Source organism: Pelophylax lessonae (assembly GCF_965119305.1).
Source record: "Pelophylax lessonae genome assembly, chromosome: 3".
NCBI classification, from domain to species: domain Eukaryota; kingdom Metazoa; phylum Chordata; class Amphibia; order Anura; family Ranidae; genus Pelophylax; species Pelophylax lessonae.
Genome location: NC_138770.1, coordinates 636,365,149 through 636,386,353, shown reverse-complemented (window position 1 = coordinate 636,386,353; position 21,205 = coordinate 636,365,149). Strand labels below are relative to the sequence as shown.

Below are 21,205 nucleotides of genomic sequence, written 5' to 3'. Positions count from 1 at the left end.
GTTTCTATGTACTTTTCTTCCAGATTAAAGAGATGGGGGAATATTTCAAGCACCACTTGCTGCAGTCCAGACACAGAGGGGCTTTTGAGCTGGCCTACGTTGGCTTTGTGAAGCTCACAGATATGCTGATTGGGTAAGGAGCGGTATTGTTATCACCAACCGATAAAGTGTGTTAAACTTTGATCAATATTAATCACAAATTAATGCTATTTTTAATCTAAGCCACACTTGCCTTTATGGTCATTTTCTCTGTCCTGAGCAGCCAGCAAAGAGGAGAAATTATCAGGGAATCCCCATAAGACGGGAACATATTTCTTGTTTGAAAGGGCGTATTATATGTAGCATTGAGGCTGACCATGACACCGATGAAAGAGAGTATTCAGTGTCCATTGTGAAGCTGAGCTATCAAGACCCCTCACTGTAATGACGTAGTGACAGATTAAGCACACACATCTATCAGTTTACAGTCTTATAATCACTTATAATAAAGGCAATGGAGACTCGCTGTCCATGCCTTTCTGCTTCTGAAAGAGTATTCAGCATGCATTTGCTACATTTGTAAAGTAAACCCGTAATAAGGGGGCTCCCATTTCTGACTTCCTTCAGCCATTACTGGTTGTTACATTGGGTTTCTAGCTTTAAAACGTCCCAAATTCCTAACCCAGAACCACTGTGCAGATCAGGAGTTCTGTCTGTGTGTGTGTACTTCACTGGCTGCATGCTTGTTTTGTATTCATTACTTTGTAGTGCAAACATTTGCACAACTGAACATTTTCAGATGTACATGAGAGGGCGATTAGAATATTATTGTATGTGTGTGTTTTTTATATATGATAAGGGGAGGATCTCTGTGCTCAGCTACAGTTTTGATAAGCTGCCAGCACTAAAATGTGTGATGCCAAATCAAAAACAAAATGTCAAGATAAAGTGCAGCGCTACAAAAATTATGCAAAACAATTTGAACTTATTGTACATATACATTAAATGTGTCCCTTTTAAATACAAACATTCACCATAACGTGCACAATGCTCATTAACAAGTGAATGTGATTAATAACAACTAAAATGCAACAAAACTTTAAAGACTTAAGGCCCGTACACACGCACCGATTGTCGGCCGAACGATCGGCCGTCTTTTGTCCGGTGCTGTCGTGTAGGTTGAAAAGTGCTAAAGACTGCACACGAATTTTGTCGGCCAACAACAACCGACTGCATAAGTGATGTCATGTGATGGTTAACTTTCCGTGTGTTTTTTCTTCTCTGAGCATGCCCAGTCTTGCTCATCTGTTGTTTGTCGGCCTAATTCTGTACTGACTGAGGAACAATCGGCCGTTCTGGTGTTGGCCAACAAAAATTTTAAAGCACGCACAACAGATTCTGTTCGGCCGAAAAGTCGCAGTCGGTTGTCGGAAGCATCATACTAACATGCCGACAATCGGCCGATCGGACGGTGGCCGAATATTTACGGCCGACAATCGCTACGTGTGTATGGGCCTTTACTCCACTTTTGTTGAGAAAAAACATTCTCAGTCTCTGTGTTCTATGTACATTGCAGGCACTTTAACAAACTCTATTGCAGATTCCTACATTTTGGTATTCTAGACGAATAGCCGTTTGTCTGTGTCCATGGCAGAGTGAATCTAATGGGAGTGGTTTTATAATTATCAATCAGCTGCTGCACCTGCAGAGTTCTAATGAGGAAATTGTCAGGGCCTGCATCTCTTTAGACGTGATTTCCATTTGGGAGTATTTCACTAAAAATTACATTTTCTCTTTTGTTCATTGATGGACACAGCGCTCCATATTCAGAACCATAGGTTATATCACCCCATACAGGAGTAGGACCCTAGGCAGAAAAAACAACTTGGCTACGCCTATGGACAGTCCTAGCTTGTATACACTCCCCTCTTTGTTATAGGCCTTCAGTTTTTTTCTGCCTAATCAGGGGTAAGGACCTAGCTCCCTGCTGGGATCTTTGGTTTTGGCATTTTTTTCTTTTTAATTGGCATTTTTTTCTTCTGGTGTTTTTTTCCTGTGAGATCAACAATCAACTGCTGAGATCGGCAATAGGCTGGGTAGCTAGATCCAGTGGTCCCTCCAGTCTGGCCATCGAGGGCATTGCACAGACCAGAGCTCCGCGCTGGGTCGGCGTCCTACATAGCCCCACTGAGCGGGGGCTGGCCTGCGAGTTAAACGTCTCGCAAGGTCACATACGACCAGGTCTTGGCCCGAGTCACAGCGTTTCCTGGCCAACAGCCCCCCATTTCTGTGGTAAGGGGTTCTTTTTTAGGAGTGGTGCCTGCTTGGTTTAATGCCCCCCTCTCCTCCTGGATGCGGTGGGGGCAGACACGGGCACCCCCCCCCCAGAATGGTCGGTCCTGCGGGTTCCCCTCTTTCCCTCAGGCCTCCCCTGGGTTTGTGTGTTCTCTGTAGGCCACCCTTTGCCGTACTGTCTCCCCCTACCTTTGGGGTAGTGTGGTGGGATGGTGGTGAACGTTGGTGGTGTGTACTACACAGTACCGGTGGGGGGGCAGGCGGACAGGCCGCTGGTGGGGCAGACTTTCCTGATAGGGTAGGCGCTGCCCTGTTGCTGGTATTGCGGTCCTGGTCCCCCTTTAACTGTGGAGTTGTGGCCTAGGTTCCAGGGATGTTTCCTAAGTTCCTGGGAACTGCGTGTGGTGGCCATTTTCCTGTAGTCTGCGCCCTGCTTTTGCGGCCTGTGTTCCTTTCTCTCCTGGCAGCCATGTTTTGTTGGTCCGGTGTTCATAGAAGCAGCAGCCATGGCAGTGGAGCCTTTAGGGCAGTGAATATTGTTGTGGGGCCCCTCCTCTTTTCCCTGGTGTTGACTCCTGGGTTTCCTTTTCCCCTTGACCCCGCACATGGATCCCTGGCCGACCCACGCTCCTCCAGTTGAGTGGTGTGTCCTGGTGGGGTCCTTCCCTCTCTCTGCTGGAGGTTGCGGGGGGCTTTTTCTGGGCACCCCTGTGGTAGTGCGGGTGTGGTGCCTCAGGTTAGGTGAGTCCCCTAGCGGTGCAAGACACGTTTTGCTGGTGGGTTCTCACTTTTCACTCATGGAGTCTCCAGAGCATGTTTCCCCACCTGACCCCCTCTTAGGCAGCAGGTTCCTCAGGGTCCCAGCCTTCCATTGATGCACTGATGACAGTCCTAGAGTACTTTGTTTCCCGGGTGGAGGTGGCCTTTGGGCAGCAGGCTAGCAGAAAGTGCCCTCCCCTGCCTCATCTTTCTTGTCAGATCCTGAATCTGGCTCTGTTGCCGTGGACATGGCCCACCCTGTGGGGTTTGTAGCAAAGCTCCCTGATCTGTCAGATAGTGAGGATGATTCCTCCACAACTGCAGCAGCACACAAGAAGGTGCTGGTTGATGCACTGATTACATCTGTGTGGGAAACCTTGAAGATGGAGGATGCAGCTGAGGTGGCTGTGGAGGTGGCCATTCCTTTTGGTACTCACAAGCCGTCTCGCACGTCAAGTGTTTCCTTATCACTCCTATTTTGACAAGTTTGTCTGCAAAGATTGGGAGTGCCCAAAACGTCCCTTTGTGGTTCTTTAACGTTTTGTAGTTCCCCTTCGTAGAGTCACTTCTGAAGAAGTGGACTGTCCCACCAGTGGTGGACAATAAGGCAACCATGTAAAGGAATCCCCGGCCTTTTAACATCCGGCTGAAAGAAAAGTGGAGTCTATGGCGCCCGCAATATGTTCACTATTGCTGGTTCTAAGCTCTCTGTTTCCGCAATGGGGCTTAGGCCTGTGTGTTGTGGCTTAGGTGTTTGTCTGTGGACCAAACCTCTAAAAAAGCTGTAACTGATCTACCCTTTTAAGGCAATCGCCTTTTTGGGGCTTCCCTGGATGACATCATTAAGAAGGGGGGGGGGGCACTTTTTTTCCGCTGTCTGGGAAGGGGATGGAGCCTTGTTACAGAGGTGAACCTTCTTTCTCGGCACACATTTTTTTTTTTTTTTCTTTAATCAGGGTTCACTGACAGGGGTTCAAAACCTTTCAAGCCCTCCTTGTGTTATTCCAAGCGGCCCTAGTCTGGTAAGCCGAGAGCTGGTTTCTCTAGACCCGCTGACAAGGCCCCTTCAGCATGAAGGTGCACCCTCACCCAACACATGCGTTGGGGGGACGTCTTAATTGGTTTCCCGGCTAGTGGAACTCCCTGGTGAACGACAAATGGGTCCACAAAGTAATTCTGACCTGTTACAAAATAGAGTTTCGTTCTTGCCCTCCGGAAAGTTTCTTTCCCTCCAATATGCATCTGACTGGCTGCAAGCTCTCTTCGGGGCGGTGCAGGACCTGTTGCTTCAGGAAGTGATTGTTCCGGTTCCAGTATTGAAACGGTTTCAAGTTTTTTTTTTTATTTAAACCTGTTTACAGTCCCAAAGGAGGAGGGCAAGGTTTTTCTGATTCTGGATCTCAAGGCTCTGAACTGTTTTGTGTGGGTACAGAAATTCAGAATAGAGTCCTTTCATACGGTGGTGGCATCCCTACATCAGGGGGATTTCCTAGCCTCTATCAACATCAAAGATGCCTTCTTGCAGATTCCAATATGTGCCTGACACTAGTGTTTCCCCCACTTTGCTTTGGGAGAGGAGAACTATCAGTTTGTGGCATTACCCTTTGGTCTCGCCTCTGCTCCTCGGGTCTTCAAGAAGGTGTTGGCCCCGGTTTTGGCATTGCTGCTTTAGCAGGCGATTGCTGTATTGGGCTTCTTGGATGACCTCCTCTTGTGAGTGGAGTCCTCATCTGCATGGATGGATGATGTTGGAGATCACTATCCAGACCCTGAAAGAGTTTGGTTGGCTTTTGAACTACCAGAAGTCTGCCATGATCCTGTCCAGGAAATTGGATTACCTGGGTCTGACTGAATTCTTCTCTGGCCAGAGTGTCTCTTCCTCTGGACAAATAACAGAAGTTGCATGCTGCTGTAGCACCCTCCTAGGTAGGTGCTAGAGAGTAAGTGTTGCCATATGGGGTTAGGCGTAATCTCTCTTACCGTGTTGTGAGGATGAGGGGTTTATGTATAAAACTCCATCAGTAATTGTAAATATATATATTAATGAAAGTAGTAAAGGTACCCATTTTTGATTGCAAACTCATACTTGGGAATTTTAGTGTAGATAGATTTGCGTGAGCCAGACGGACTGGTTTTTAGTAATTAATTAATCCAGGGTAACACATTCCTTTGAAAGGCCAGCCGGCTATTTACATATAAACAACTACGCATAGTAATAACCCGTGTTTACATCCTGGAAGTGAGACTTTCTGGAGCCAGGACACATCTTGCATATCTTAAGTAGCCATTTCAGAGCTACTCCACAGTGAGGAGTAAACACACCCCCCCCCCACACAGAAAAGGAGTGGTTAGAAAGAGGCGTAACTATGGGAGGGGGAAATGGTCCAATCTGGGAAGAGATACGCCCACAGGAAGTGACAAGTAAGATAGCTGAACCAATGAGAATGGCCCTATACAAGGCTATGGGATATGGGTCTATATTAGGTTCGGTGAGACAGGGTGACTTCCTGTTTGGCATGGGAGAGCTAGAGCCATCACTAGAGGTAATTATGGATTAAGGAGTAAGGGTACATTGTATATTTTATTTGTGTCGGTCATAGTGTGTGTATATGAGTCTATACTCTAGGCATTGTATTTGTTTAGTTGAACCCAGGAATATTTTACATTTTGTAGTATGTACAATAGTTATTATTGATGTAAATTATGTAGAATTGGCAAACCTTATACAAATAAATAATTGTTGTGTTAAAGTTTTCACACAGTCATAGAACTCTCATTATTAACCCAAATATTGTCTGAGATAGATTAACTCTCATATATTTTTGGTAACAGTAAGTATAGTTTTTGGCTCGGTCTGCCTATCAGAGGAGCAGCAGGTAAATTCTATATTACTCTGTGCTTAACATGGAACAGGATCTGTGAGTTAGGTCTGCTCTATGTGCTTAGTGTGTGATTCATCTGGTCTAGGGGTTTCACACTGGTCCAATAGGGAGGCATGTTGGACAGTGGAGAAAACCTGACCAATGGGTACACAGGCTATGATGCATCCCCAGTGATTGGCACAGACTGCTGTCTCGGTGCATTGTGGGGTGTGGTATAAAAGCCAGGAGCACATGTGCTTGGGGTCTTTGGCTGGTGAGCAGAGTGCCGGAAGGAGGGTGGTGGCTGCCTCATCTTCTGCAGCAGTTGGTGTATGGTCACAGGCAGTCGGCCTGGTGAGCCAGGAGGCAGGAGCTGAACCCAGAGGTCCAGGAGAGCTGGAGAGCCTGGAAAGCAGTATCGTGAGTACAGGGGATCTTGTCTAAGGACCTGACCAGGAAGGGGGCCACTCCAGAGTAGAGTAGTCAGAGGACAGGTGTCAGCTGGTGGAGTGAAAGGGGGTGCTAGGCGAGTACCCTGAAGATAAGTGCGAAGCAAGTGTCTATTCAGGAACTTTACCTTAGATTCATCTAGTGGCAAGGGGAAACTGCGGCCTAGCCGCATCCTCAGATAGAAGTCCTCAGCATTGTGAATAATTCAGGTTCTGGAGTATCCCACACTACCCTTCACCCATTCCCATATAAAATAAAAACAACAACCCCTAGACATTGGTCATTGACTGAGCCGGAAAGTAAAGTGTTAGGTTCCTGCATGCAGTTGCGATCGGTAACCCAGAGGGACCCAAAAAGGTGAGAAATCTAGCGGCCCTCAAGGTGGCAGTGCTACACTACGATTCATCTGTTGCTGTCCCACAGGTTGTACTCCCTGCAGACTTGCAAGCGAGTGCTAGATCTGATGGTGTCTACCTTTTTGAGGTGGTCCTGTTTGCACAGTTCCATGCGAGGTCCCTTCATGGGGAGATCCTGGTGAAATGGGACAAGTTTCCACAGCCTCTGGACAATCCAATTCGGCTGGGCTGGGAAACCAGGGGTTCCCTGGTCTGGTGGCTTTGTTGTCCGACTCTTTGGCAGGGCACGTCATTTCTCCCCTTGAATAACCGCAAATATAGATCGGCGCTAATTCAAACAGTTGATAGGAATATAAGTGCAACAGTTAAATAACACATCCCTCAGTAACCAAAAATAAAAAGATACATAGCAATCTAGAAAATGCTGATCAACTTCCATTTAAAACAAGTGACTAAAAAGGAAAAAAAGTCCATCAAAAGAGTTCATATAGAAACGAATCAAAAAGGGTAAAAAAGAAACCATAGCTTAGTTACAGTAACTGCTGGAGTTTGGCTTTAATGTGTTAGTCAAGTCATTCTGCTAATACTGTAAATCTAGCACTACTCTTTTTTCCCAGATAAATGCAAAATAGACAGATAATGCTGTTGTCTAAAGGTTGCTCATCCATCTAGAGCCAGAGTGGGGAAACCTGGTTACTGTTCAGAAAATCAGGCTTACCATTTTCTCTGGTTCGCCCAAGAAACGATCCGATGGTGCAGCCGGCTGTTCCCATAGGCCAGGGGTGGGGAACCTTTTTTCTGCCAAGGGCCATTTGGGTATTTATAAAATCATTCGGGGGCCGTACAAAATTATCAACTTAAAAATTAGCCTGTTATATTTGGTCAAACATTTAATTAACTCACCCCTAATGTGATGGCTGCAACCTCTTCTCTTTGGTGAGGTGTGTGATGTTAGCTGGTATTGATGATGCCACTTGGAACAGGTTTTCCAGGTTTGCGTCGGTCAGTCTGGAGCGCAGTCGACTTTTTTTGTGGTAAGTTTTGAAAAGAACTTCTGGTGGGTACTGCTGGTGGGTATAGCTGGCTGGTACAGCTGTGGGCACTGCTAGCTCAGGCTGGTACTGCTGGCTGGTACTGCTGTGGGTACTGCTGGCTCAGGCTGATACTGCTGTGGGTACTGCTGGCTGGTACTGCTGGCTCAGGCTGGTACTGCTGTGGGTACTGCTGACTCCGGCTGGTACTGTGCTGTAGGTACTGCTGGCTGGTACTGCTGTGGGTACTGCTGGCTCAGGCTGGTACTGATGGATGGTACTGTGCTGTGGGTACTGCTGGCTGGTACTGCTGGCTCAGGCTGGTACTGCTGGCTGGTATTGCTGTGGGTACTGCTGGCTCAGGCTGGTACTGCTGGCTGGTACTGTTGTAGGTACTGCTGACTCTGGCTGATACTGCTGTAGGTACTGCTGGCTCTGGCTGGTACTGCTGGTTCTGCTGTGGGTACTGCTGGTTCTGGCTGGTACTGCTGTGAGTACTGCTGGCTCTGGCTGGTACTGCTGGCTCTGGCTGGTACTGCTGGCTGGTACTGCTGGCTCTGGCTGGTACTGCTGTGTGTGCTGCTGGCGGGAAATGCTGGCTAGGAGAAGTGTAGCGGTGCCGCGCTGGAGGAAGAGTTGATGTTTCCTGTATTGGTCACAGGCGGAGTGCATTTGATATCACCTGTGACTCCGCCTGTGACTCACTCAGACTGCCATAACGGAGCAGGAACTATACAGGAAGCATCGGCTCCGTTCTGACAGATCAGCTGAGAGACACAGACTCAGCTACACGGGGGGCCGGACCAGATGACTTCGGGGGCCGCATACGGCCCCCGAACCATAGGTTCCCCACCCCTGCCATAGGCGATCAAACATTTATCACTCTTTGACTTTTTGCACTCTATGTCCAGGCTGGAAGAATAAATATATATAAATAAATAAATAAATATATATATATATATATATTTATATATTATATTCTATTTTATTTAAGGGAAAGATAATAAAAAATTTTTTTTTTTTTTTTTTTATCTTTTGCTTTTAAAGGTAAAGGAGAGATTTGCTGTCTTTTTGACCCCAGCTTTCTTCATAATGTGGCCTTGTCATCCTTATTTCTATTACAAGAGATGTTTACATTCCTTGTAATAGGAATACAAGCTATCAAAAAAAAAATAAAGGGACAGTGTAAAAAAAAAAAAAAAAAAATTAAATATAGTAATAATAAAAAAAAAATCCCTCCTTGCTCGCGGGCAGAAGCGGGTCGTGCACACATATGTAAATGGTATTCAAACCATACATGTGAGCTATGGCCGCAAACGTTAGAGCAATAGCAATAATTCTAGCAGGAAAAAAACTTTACCACGCCTATGGGGCAGTCCCAGGGTGTATACTCCCACTTCCTGCTGTAGGCATTCATTTTTGCCTTAAATTCATTAAAGTGTATTTTTTCCAAAAAAATTGTGTTTGCAAAACGGCTGCTCAAAAAAACATGACATAAAAAATTGCAACGACTGCCATTTCATTCCCTATGGTCTTTGCTAAAAATAAAAAAAATGATATGTTGGGGAGTTGTAAATAATTTTCTAGCAGAAAAAAACTGATTTAAACTTGTAAACAAAAAGTACCAGAAAAGCCTGGTCAGTAAGTGGTTAAAATCCAGTAACACACTGTCTCACCCTGCTCTGCACATGCTCAGTTGCCCTCTATTTTTAGGCACTGCCGAGTTTGTAGAGGCCAATCTGTTGTCAGCCCCGGAAGCGTCTTCTTTTTGATCTGTAACTGCCATGGTGCTGCACATGAGATTAGTTTTGACACCAGCATTTGATGGTTTGACAGTTTGGTTGAGGACACAAGCAAATGTGACAGATAGCAATCCCGACATTCCAGGAATGTAACTGTATCTTTGAAACTGTTAACCACTTAAGCCCCGGAAGATTTTACCCCCATTCCGACCAGGGGGTATTTTGCGATTCGGCACTGCGTGACTTTAACGGAGAATTGCGCGGTCGTGCGACGCTGTACCTAAACGAATTTGGCGTCCTTTTTTTCCCACAAACAGAGCTTTCTTTTGGCGGTATTTGATCACCTGTGCGATTTTTTGATCACGCGCTATAAACAAAAAAAGAGCGTCCATTTTGCAAAAATAGCAATATTTTTCCCTTTTTTTTTATATGAAATTCCCCCAAAAAAAATGTAAAAATCAAAATTTTTTAAAATTTTCGGCCAATTTGTTTTATGCTACCTATGTTTGGTAAAAAAAATCGCAAAAAGCGTATTTTGATTGGTTTGCGCAAAAGTTATTGCGTTTACTAACTAAGGGAAAGATTTTTGTCATTTTTGTTGGTTTTTTTTTTAACGCGTAATGGCGGCGATCTGCGATTTTTTTTGCGGTACTGCGACATTGCGGCGGACAGATCGGACCCTTGACTGACATTTTTGACACTTTTGGGGTTACCAGTGACATTTCTACAGTAATCAGTGCTATACATATGCACTGTTACTGTAAAAATACACTGGTAGTGAAGGGGTTAACTTTATTTGAGAGGGAGGGGCTGTGTGTGTCCCTAGGGGCGTGATTCTAACTGTGATTGGCTGGGGCTTCAGCTGTATGCAGAGTGATCAACGGATCTACATAGTAGATCCAGATGATCAGCTCTCATACAGCGAGGAGAATGACAGGCAGCTTGTTTACACAAGCTGCCTGACTTTCTCCTTCTCCCCCGCCGATCGCAGAGTGGCCGGCGGACATCGGGTCCGCCGGTCACACGCGCGGGGGGGTCCGTGACCACTCGGGAGCGGGAGCGCGCCTCCGGGGGCGCGCGCTCGCTCCCTAGACCCTCGCAAGCTAGTGACGTAGCCCTACGTCACTTTGCCTGTGAGGGGCTGACCGCCGACGTAGATAGTCGTGCGGCGGTCGGCAAGTGGTTAAATCAATGGGTTTTGTTCCGCTTTATGATTTACTGCTGTTCAGGGGCTCTGGGTTTCAGCAAAATGGCAGCCTCCAGCAAGAGCAAAGCAATTTACAGCACACTAATTTTGGTAGCATAATTATTAATGTGGAATGTGTATTCCTTTCTCAAGTTGTTAGGGGTAAAGTTCGACTTTAAGGCCACCAGTCACATTGTTGGACCAGAAGGAAGATACAGGATTGGGGGGGAACCATAGAAAGGTTGTTATCCTAGAGCAGTGATGGTGAACCTTGGCACCCCAGATGTTTTGGAACTACATTTCCCATGATGCTCATGCACTCTGCCGTGTAGTTGAGCATCATGGGAAATGTAGTTTCAAAACATCTGGGGTGCCAAGGTTCGCCATCACTGTCCTAGAGTGTAGAGGTAGTCTGCAATGGCATAATGGAGCACCCCAGATTTCAGGGTTCTAGAAGAGGCACCGCTGAATTATTCCCAGCTTTAGAAAAGAAAAATATTTTAGCTGGCCATAGATGGTTCAAATATCGACCCGTTCTGCAGGGACCAGCTGAGATTTGATTCATAAATGGGCAGGCTGATTGTACCCAAGTTGATCCATCGATTGACTCTGGTACAACCAGCATGTTAAATTTCCAGCATGCTATTATTGCCAGTGGCTATCACTGTGTTCAACCGGCAGGGACTGCTCCCCGTGACCCCCACCCAACACGGACTGTGTTGATTGGGGAATCTAGCGGTTTTGTTTCAGGAAAGGAAATCGCATCATCTATGGCCTGCCTTACTTTAATACAGTATTAATCCCAAAACAAATATTTATTGTATTGCAGCTTACACAATTCATAGATGTGATGCCTGCATTTGTTTTCTTTTTTAGTCTTTCTTTTTTTTTATTTCACCTGATGTTCCAGACAGTAAGGCTATTGTATTTCAACAGAACAAACTCTCCTGCAAACGTATAAGAGTGTTGGAACAAACCATTTACTGCTGAGAGGGGTGCATGCAATTGTCAGCTTTTATTTACTCATGAAAATTCTTTATCCCAAAATAAATAAAACTGTTGCAATTTGTTAGTGTATCTCAGTCTGCTAGTGCATCTAACACTCCCCTCTCACCAGACTGGCAATGCTGCTATCCAAAGGTCCTCCTGTGCTCCTTCATCCAGAGTGGAGGCACACTAATACAGGAGGTGCCAAGGATACCAGGGTGAGAAAATCCTAAAAAAAAAGAAAACTAATGCAGCCACCACATCTAATGATTGGTAAGCTGCAATATACGGCATTTTTGGTTTACTACCACTTTAATAATCAGCCATAATTCTCCCTAAATTATTAGTAAATAGCTTTTTTATCTCTAGGACACTATTTCAGTCAGAGATTCCAAACCATGTATTTGGGACAGAAGTTAATTCTTATTTGTTCATCTCTGACAGTCATACACAGCTTGCATGTGGAGCAGTTTCAGATAAAACTTCTGAGGCCAAACTTCAATCCAAACCAGTTAATTCCTATTAGATCAACATTTCACTAATACTTGGCTTCCTTACCCCAGATGATTGCCAGGAAAAGCTACTTTGTTCCTGAACTGTGGTCATTGTGAAATTGCTGCAGATAATTATTTGAGGAAAATTGAATTTTAAAATGTGTATAAAGTAAATATTTATTTTTATATTACAAACTGATTCTAAAAGTGAAGCTGTTATTTGCCTATGCACAGATACAGGTTCACTTTAAAGTATATAGGCCAATTTTATTTTATTTTATTTTTTTATTTAGATTGTGTTGAGAGGGATTAGACCACCTGTCAGGTTTTTATTCTGTATCATTACAGTGCCACGCTGCACCGTGTTTAAAAACTTCCCAAAATACAAAATTAAATAAAAAATTGCAAAAAGAAAAAAAAAAAATTAGTATCAACATCTCCGATATAAACTAAAATGACAAATAAAAGAAAATTCTAAACATTTTTAACAGTTTGTATTTAAATGTGATCAATAGCCTGGGGAAGTCCTTGGTTCACTTCATATGTATAACATGCTCCATTGTACAAACACATATCATCTTCTCTATGAATCATTCCACCACTTTGTGCTGAAATCTGCATGCAATAGTGCACACCCTTCATCGGATGGACTCTCACCTTAAAAGCATGACCCCCCAACTTAAGTTGGGTCACACCACCTGTGGGGACTGGACAGGCTCAGATCTTATTCCTGGGGATGTGATGTGGTCATTCAAATGTTTCATATGGCTTTACCCCCGATTTTGTGTCCATTCAGCCATGGATATGAAAACTACAGAAACCCCTGCACATAGTGCTTTAAAGGGTAACTCCACTTTTGCGGTGAAAAAAATAAAAAATAATATAGCGTATACAATTGCGACACAAGTCCTATTGTATTTGAATGTTATTAAAAATGACCGTTCCTTTTCAATCTGCATCTGTTGTAATTCTTTTTAAAATTGCAATGCAATATGGTTACCTGGAGTTGTTCTGTACACAGAATGTATACTGACCACAATCCCGAAAGATCATTTTCTAATTGTGTGATTGGCTTACTGATTTTCCCAGAAGTCTGCCTAAGATACAAGTCAGATTCCTGGCATCCCCTGCAACAAAAATTTCATTTTTGGTAAGATACTCCAAATATGAACACGTCTAAAGGGATGCAGGCCCAGCAGATTTCCTCATTAGTGCTCTGCAGCTGCACAGCTGATTGATCAATATGAAACCACTCCCATTAGACCCAGTCGATACAAAGGAGGAACAAACAGTGATTTCTTCAGAATAACAAAAGGTAGGAATCTGCAACAAAGGTTGTTATACTCCTTGCAATGTACAGAGATCACCCAGAGGGGAATATTTTCTTTTTTCTCAACAAAAGTGGAATCATTCTTTAACGTTAAGAAAAAAAATACACTTCCATGTAATCGGTGCTTTACTGTGCACCAAACTGTAACTAGCATATATGCCATAAAATCTTCTCCACCATCGATGTATACCGTATTTTCCGGCGTATAAGACGACTTTTTAACCCAGGAAAATCTTCTCAAAAGTCGGGGGTCGTCTTATACGCCGGGTATCGTCTTATACGGCGGATGCTGGAGCCGAACTGGAGAATATGCGGTGGGGGAGTGAGAGCACTTCAGCTATGCTGCCACACAGACTGTCTAAGCTAACAGAACTCCCATCCAGGCTCCCCCGCCCCTACCTCTGCCGCTGTCTAAGTTACAAAGCCTGTGATTTGTTGTTGCTAGGGGCGGTCCTAGCAACCAATCTGCCTGTTAAATGGAAAGTTGGACACTTCCTGCCTTATGCTCGGACATGCTGCATCCTCTATCTGCTGTGTAAGGTAAGGGGGGGGGGGCTGTAAAGGGCACTGTGAAAGGAAGTAATGTGCAAGTAAGGGGGGGACAACTGTAGAAGAGACTGGGATACAAGGAGGGTGACTGTGGAGGGGATTGGGAAACAAGGAGGGGTACTGTGGAGGGGACTGGGATGCAAGGAGGGGGGTTGTAGAGCATGGCAGCTCCCATGGGTTTATTGTTTTATACTTCCTTTCAGCTTTAGAGTGAATTTGTAAAAGTTTAATCCACTTGCACTGTTTTATGCATACTCTATATTTTAACTGGAAAAGTTGGGGGTCGTCTTATACGCCCAGTCGTCTTATACGCCGGCAAATACGGTATGTCTCTCTAGGTTTGTATATCCGCGGTACCTCGATGTGCTAGCATCGTGACATCATATGGCCTCTCCTCTACGTGTTATGTCACAAGGTCACGTGGCTAACTATGTGTAATGTGTGCTGCATTTAGCACTAGATCTCAAAGTATCATTCTCCCTGTACAGAGTTCTGTGGTGATTGTCAACACAGAGCTCTGGGCTGTGATTGCACACAGCTGATCAGGTTTCAGCCGTGAATCACTGGCTGGGACTTGCTGACAGGCTCCCGCTGTGTACAATCACAGCGGCCACTGGGGGGGGGGGGCGGGGGGGTCGCACATGTGCACTCGTTCTAAACCTGGAAACAGGCAGCGATGTACAGTTCGCCCGCTGTAAATTACGGGAGGGTGGTGCGCAAGTTAAGTATGCCCATGTGAACAAGGCCTTATTTGTATATAAAAGAGAGGGATAGACCGCGCTCATAACACAATATCGTAATTACACGTACAATGTGAAAAATGTGCTCCAAGAAATTCCCATATGAAATTTGATTGAATATCCTCCTTGATAGACCTCAAAAACCAAACACCCTTGTTCGTGGGATAATCCTGCACATTGCACTTACCAGATGAAATTGACCCCCATTACAGGTAGTCAAAAACAGCTGTTGACCAACACTCAAAGCCATGGATGAATGCGCTGTGCTAATGGATGGGATTCCCACTTAAAATGCCATATATCGGAGCCACCGAACAAATAGTATAAGGATATATAGGGAAGATAAAATAGCCTCTTATGGTGTAGTATTTTATAAAAACGATTTATTAGAAGACAAGAGTAACACTTAGATTCTAACAATTCTAACTCTAATAGATAATTAGATAATTATATTATACTATTATATTATAATAATTATTAATAATTAATAATAATATTACTATAATTTATTATAGTAATATATAATTAGTATTATTAATTATATAATAAATATATATATATATATATATATATATATATAAAAATATTATATTATATATTAAAAATATTATATTATATATATAAAATATTATATTATATATATAAAATATTATATTATATATATAAAATATTATATTATATATATATATGTATGTATGTATGTATATATATATATATATATATATATATATATATATATATATATATATGTATATATATGTATATGTATATATGTATATATATGTATATATATATATGTATATATATGTATATGTATATATGTATATATATGTATATATATATATGTATATATATGTATATATATGTATATATATATATATGTATATATATATATGTATATATATGTATATATATATATATATATGTATATATATATATATGTATATATGTATATATATGTATGTATATATGTATATATATATATATATATATATGTATATATATATATATATAAAATATTATATAAAATATTATATATATATATATATATATATATATATATATATATATATATATATATATAAAATATTATATATATATATATATATATATATATATATATATATATAAAAAATATAATTAATAATACTATATATAATAATTACTATTATCTGATTCTGATTACTATTATTATTATCTATTATAGATTATATTATACTATTATTATTATTATTATCTGATTCTAACAATTCTAGTAATTCTAGTTATCTATCTAGTAACAATCTAGAGTCCAACTAGATCGGAGCTTTTTCTAAGCAGGGGACGGCCTTATTTGTATTTCATCTCCGTTTTTAGCTATTTTCCAGGGAATTGTAGAAAAATGAAGGTATTGGAAGAACCCATGGCTACCAGTTTTTACCCTTCACAGGTTCAGAGCAATGAAGACTGTTCAATAGTTGCTATAGGCTAAAACACTGTGCATATGGTTCTTTGTTTTATCCACTGAATGTCTGTTTTTTGCTGCATCTGGATAATAAGGCTGTGAAAAGAGCCCTCTATTTTTACTGCTGGCCTGCTTGAACTAGAATAGTCCCCGGAGCGTCATCAATCAGTTGTACAATTCTAGGAAATCACATGTTTGAATTTTCCTTTTTTTTTTTTTTTTTTTTCTATTCTCCCTGTAGTCACTAAAGGCTAGAGAAAAACAAGCCTGTTCTGACTAAGGCTTGACTTGCCCTTAAAGTCACATAAATCTGCACGTATGTCTGAAGAAGGGGCACTTGACTGGAGAGGGAAGGAAATCACCTTCTTCTGCTTCTCACGTGCGTTGCACAACGCAGGAAAAGGTTCACATTTCCTGATTTTTGTGTGGCCGGGTTCCAATGTGCAATCCATTAATTCTACTCCCTGCTATAAATTTGCTTAAAAATGGTGGCATAGACCTGTGATGTAGGCCTCAGGCTTCCCTAGAACACTTTTAGGATGTTGTTGATGTTGATTCACAGCTAAGAATTGTACGTTTACTAATCTTTGGCATGAGAGTTTAAAGAGTAGCACGGTACAAGCTTCCTCTAATGGCCTTGACCTTTGATCCCCTGTAGAAGATATTGGGCCAACAAATGAAAAACGGCTTTTGAGTGGTCTTGTGAATTTTGCTAGATTTACCTAAAAAAAATACGAGTGGCGTTCCAGACTTCCTCTTTTATTCTTTCCATTTCTTACAATGGTTCGTAGAAAAAAAAAAAAAAAACTTTAAGCATTTTTAGTTATATAAAGCTTGAAAATAATGCTTAAACAGTTAGTTCACCTTTACCAAAAACAGCCTATGAGGGTAAGGAATGCCTGTGGATCAAAACATTGCAGCTTTGACTATAGTTCCTCATGTTTTGAATTGTATTGTAACTGTATTGTCTTCCCTCACATTGTAAAGCGCTGCGCAAACTGTTGGCGCTATATAAATCCTGTACAATAATAATAATAACAATTGCAGCTTTGACTAAAGTTCAATATTGCCCTTGCTATAGGTGCAGGCCATTAACCACTTCTGGACCGGAAGATTTTCCCCCTTAATGACCAGGCCATATTTTGCGATTCGGCACTGCGTTACTTTAACAGACAATTGCGCAGTCGTGCGACGCTGTGCCTAAATAAAATTGATGTCCTTTTTTTCCCACAAATAGAGCTTTCTTTTGGTGGTATTTGATCTCCTCTGCGATTTTTTTATTTTTTGCACTATAAACAAAAAAAAAAGAGACAATTCTGGAAAAAAAAAGAAAACAACCATTTTCACATTCTGCTATATAACATTCTCAAAAAAAAAATGTAAAAATCAAAATTTTTTAACATTTTAGGCCAATTTGTTTTCTGCTACATATTTTTGGTAAAAAAAATCGCAATAAGCGTATTTTGATTGGTTTGCGCAAAAGTTAACGCGTCTACAAACTAAGGGGAAAGATTTGTCATTTATATATATATATATATTTTTTTGTTACTAGTAATGGCAGCGATCTGCAATTTTTAGCGGGACTGCAACATTGCGGTGGACAGATCGGACCCCTAACTGACATTTCTGAAACTTTTGGGGGGACCAATGACATTACTACAGTAATCAGTGCTAAAATAATGCACTGTTACTGTAATAATGACACTGGCAGGGAAGGCGTTAACATTGTGGGTGATCAAGGGGTTAAATGTGAGCCTAGGGGCGTGATTCTAACTGTGGGGGGGGCGTGGCTTGTGAAATGATCACAGAGACATGTATATAGAAGGATCACAGGGGCTCTATGATCATTCCAGCGAGAACAACGGTCAGCTGCGTTTACAACAGCTGATCGTTCTTCTCTCTCAGCGGGCAGCGATCGCGGGTGTCAGGCAGCATTCGGAGCCGCCTGCCCCATGCATTGGCTCCCCCGCTGCCGATTGGGGGCGGGAGCTAGCTGCAGGTGCGCGACCGACGTAGGTCTACATCGGTTTGCGCAGGAGAGTCACCCTGCCGCAGTAAAAAGGTGACGGGTGGTCGGCAACAGGTTAATGTACCTCCCGGAGCCTGGCCGAAGAAACTCTTATAGATGGCATCATCCCATTCTGTCTTGTTGCTTGCTGATTCAAACCCCCTTGCATGCACTCTCTCTCTCCCATGTAGCTCTAATGTCAGCAATGCTATGACAAGGAGATAGTGGACCACCAATGTGCAGAGGTTTGAGCGCTCGCTCTTGTGATGATTGGGATGAGGAATAACGACTGGGAATGTCTTAGCAACGTCCTACCGAGAAACAAGGCAGGATAGGATGAAGCATCTCTAGGAGTTTTTCAGCCAGACTTTGAGTGGTATGTAAATAGATTACACCAATAGCTCGAGCATTATCCAAATTCAGTCAAATCTGCAGGTTTTTTTTTTTTGTATATCCTTGCCTGCAGCCAGTTTTTGTGGTAAAAGTTTTGGCAAACTTTTTTAATTTTTTTTTTTCTTGTCGACTTTGTTAATTCAGTTAATTAAGTAATTAAAAGCAAATTTGAATGACCAAACTGGTTGCCATTTAGTTGGCTAAAGGCACTGTGTACCATAAACAGTTGTCTTTAATTTTTATTTAAATCATTTGTTGCATTGTACTTCTGATGATCTCCTCCTGCATCTTTGAAACCATTTCCTGTCTGCATACATGCACTCCAGAGGTGTCTGCACATCATTTCTCAAGATGGGTTTCCTAGAATAAACCTGTGTCCAATGAATGTACATGTAAAATGGGAGTTTAAGCAGGAAAGCAACCAAGAGACTAGTCTGGAGTGTTGTCACCCTATAACAGGAAGTGCCTGAACAAGGACCTTCATGGCCGGATTGCCAGGTATTATTTTATTATGTTGTAGGTTAAAAAATGAAAATGACTTTAAAGTTGTTGTTACCCCTTACATATACCCAGTGACGTGATACACAGAGATTATTATTATACAGCTCCAACAGTTTGCGCAGCGCTTTACAATGTGAGGGAAGACAATACAATTACAATACAATTCAATACAGGAGGAATTTAGAGGGCCCTGCTCGTTAGAGCTTACAATCTAGGAGATTAAACAAATCCTTATACATAAGTTGTACCCGTTTATCTGTAGTTTTCTCTTCTTTACATCCCTAAGTTGCACACTGCAGAGCTCGCACACAGAAACAGAGCTGAGGCTGTCAATCACAAGTTGTATGCTGGAGATCCCTCCCCTGACACTTTTCTTTCTCTTGGTGTCAGAAAAAATTGTTAAAAGTGATGCTGATAGTAGAGGAATGAGGCACTAGAGAGAGAAATGGCACTAAGGTACCTTTCACACTTGTGCGACTTGTCCTGCAACTTGGGACTGTAAAGTCGCATGACAAGTCATTCCCTCATGATTTCCAATGAGTACCGTCCATATCTGTGTGACTTCAAGGTAGTACCTGCACTACTTTGGTCCGACTTTGATGGGACTTGAGGTCCGCAGACCTCAAGATTACACAGGCATTGCTTCAAGTCGCGGCAAAGTCGCGTCACTTTTAGAACGCACAAGTGTAAAAGGGGCCTTAGTGCTCTTAATTGAGACAAGTACACAGTAGCAGTGGTTTTCAACTCCTGTCCTCAGGACCCACTAATAGGCCAGGTTTGCAAGAAAACTGAAATACATCACAGGTGATATTATTTCTCTGTCGCTCATTGACAGACGTAGTCTTCTTGATTCACATCAATTGGGTTATGTTGTCTCCGCAGGAGTAGGACTAGGCAGAAAGAAAAAAGGTTCTGGCTCCACCCTAGGGGCAGTCCCAGAGGGTATATCCTCCCTCTCTCTGCTACAAGGAATCAGTTTTTTTCTGTCTAGTCAGGAGTAAGGACCTAAGTTCCTTGCTGGGATCTATTTAGAAAAAATATTTTTTTAGGTAGTTTTCTCCAGTGTTTTTTCCTGTGAGATCTTCAAGCAATTATGCCGGATCTGGGCGACACTAGTGGTCACCCCAGCCGGCCTACGAGCGCTCGCAGACCATTGCATCGCGCTTGGTCGGCCGCGACACATTCAAGTAAGTATGCGGGGCCGGGCGACGGGCTGGATGTTGAGATCCAGTGGTCACCCCGGTTTCTGCCTACGAGCGCGTGCAGACCAGAGCTCCGCGCTGGGTCGGCCGCGACGGAGTCCCATTGGAGGGACTGACCTTGCGAGTTAAAAGTATCGCTTGGATGCCAGGAACCAGAGAGTCGAGGCGTCCGGAGTGGTCAACAACCCCCCACCCCGGTGGAGAGGGTATTGTGAAGAGAGGGTGCCTGTCGGTTCGGTATGGTGAGTAAACGTTCCCTTTTTTCCTCGTTATGAGGCAGTATGGAATATGGGCCCCTCCATACATGGTCAGTATCTATCTGACACTAAAAATCCCCCTTGTAAATACAATGGGCAAGCGGACTTGGTTTGGGAGCTAACACTCTACCCAGCAGACTGCAGTATTGCAGCAGACATAGGAGGTATAATCCCACCTTAATTGTAGTGGACCTCCTGCAGATCGATAAACCGCCATCAGCATGATATACAGGTGGATGTGCTGGGAAAACGAGACTTCGGCAATCCGCCGCCATTTTGCTGTAGACCAGGTACATGTATGTCCGCAGGTCACGTCGGCCGCCATTTTTTTGGAGTCTATTGTCTCCTGTATGGGGGCGGCCATGTTTGAAGAGCCCAGCTAACCTCGAGGAGAGCTGGGAACGCCGGAAGGCGTACACAGGGGGCGGAGCCACTTCCTTCTACCCGGGAAAACGAACACAGCTCTTTCCAGTCTGTAAGAGACAAACGCTGACTGCAGTTGGTAGGAAACTTCTCTGCATCGGGTGGTGAGCCTTGAGGGTCCCTCTCTCTCTCTGTGGGGATCAAGAAGCAGGTACTCTGAGGGGCGCTATTGCGCTAGGGGGATACACATTAAAAAAAAAAAAGAAGGGTTTTTTGTT

The 21,205-nt window shown here is 43.0% G+C and overlaps 1 protein-coding gene across 2 annotated transcripts in view; it reads left to right on the top strand.

Annotated features, from left to right (window-relative positions):
- THADA (THADA armadillo repeat containing) overlaps positions 1 to 21,205 on the top strand; it is a 1,178,628-nt gene that overhangs the window by 289,229 nt on the left and 868,194 nt on the right. For both annotated transcript variants that reach the window (XM_082249837.1, XM_082249838.1), the window contains exon 22: positions 24 to 133. In XM_082249837.1, the coding sequence (XP_082105963.1) occupies positions 24 to 133 (110 nt within the window). The remainder of the gene's footprint in view (positions 1 to 23; positions 134 to 21,205) is intronic.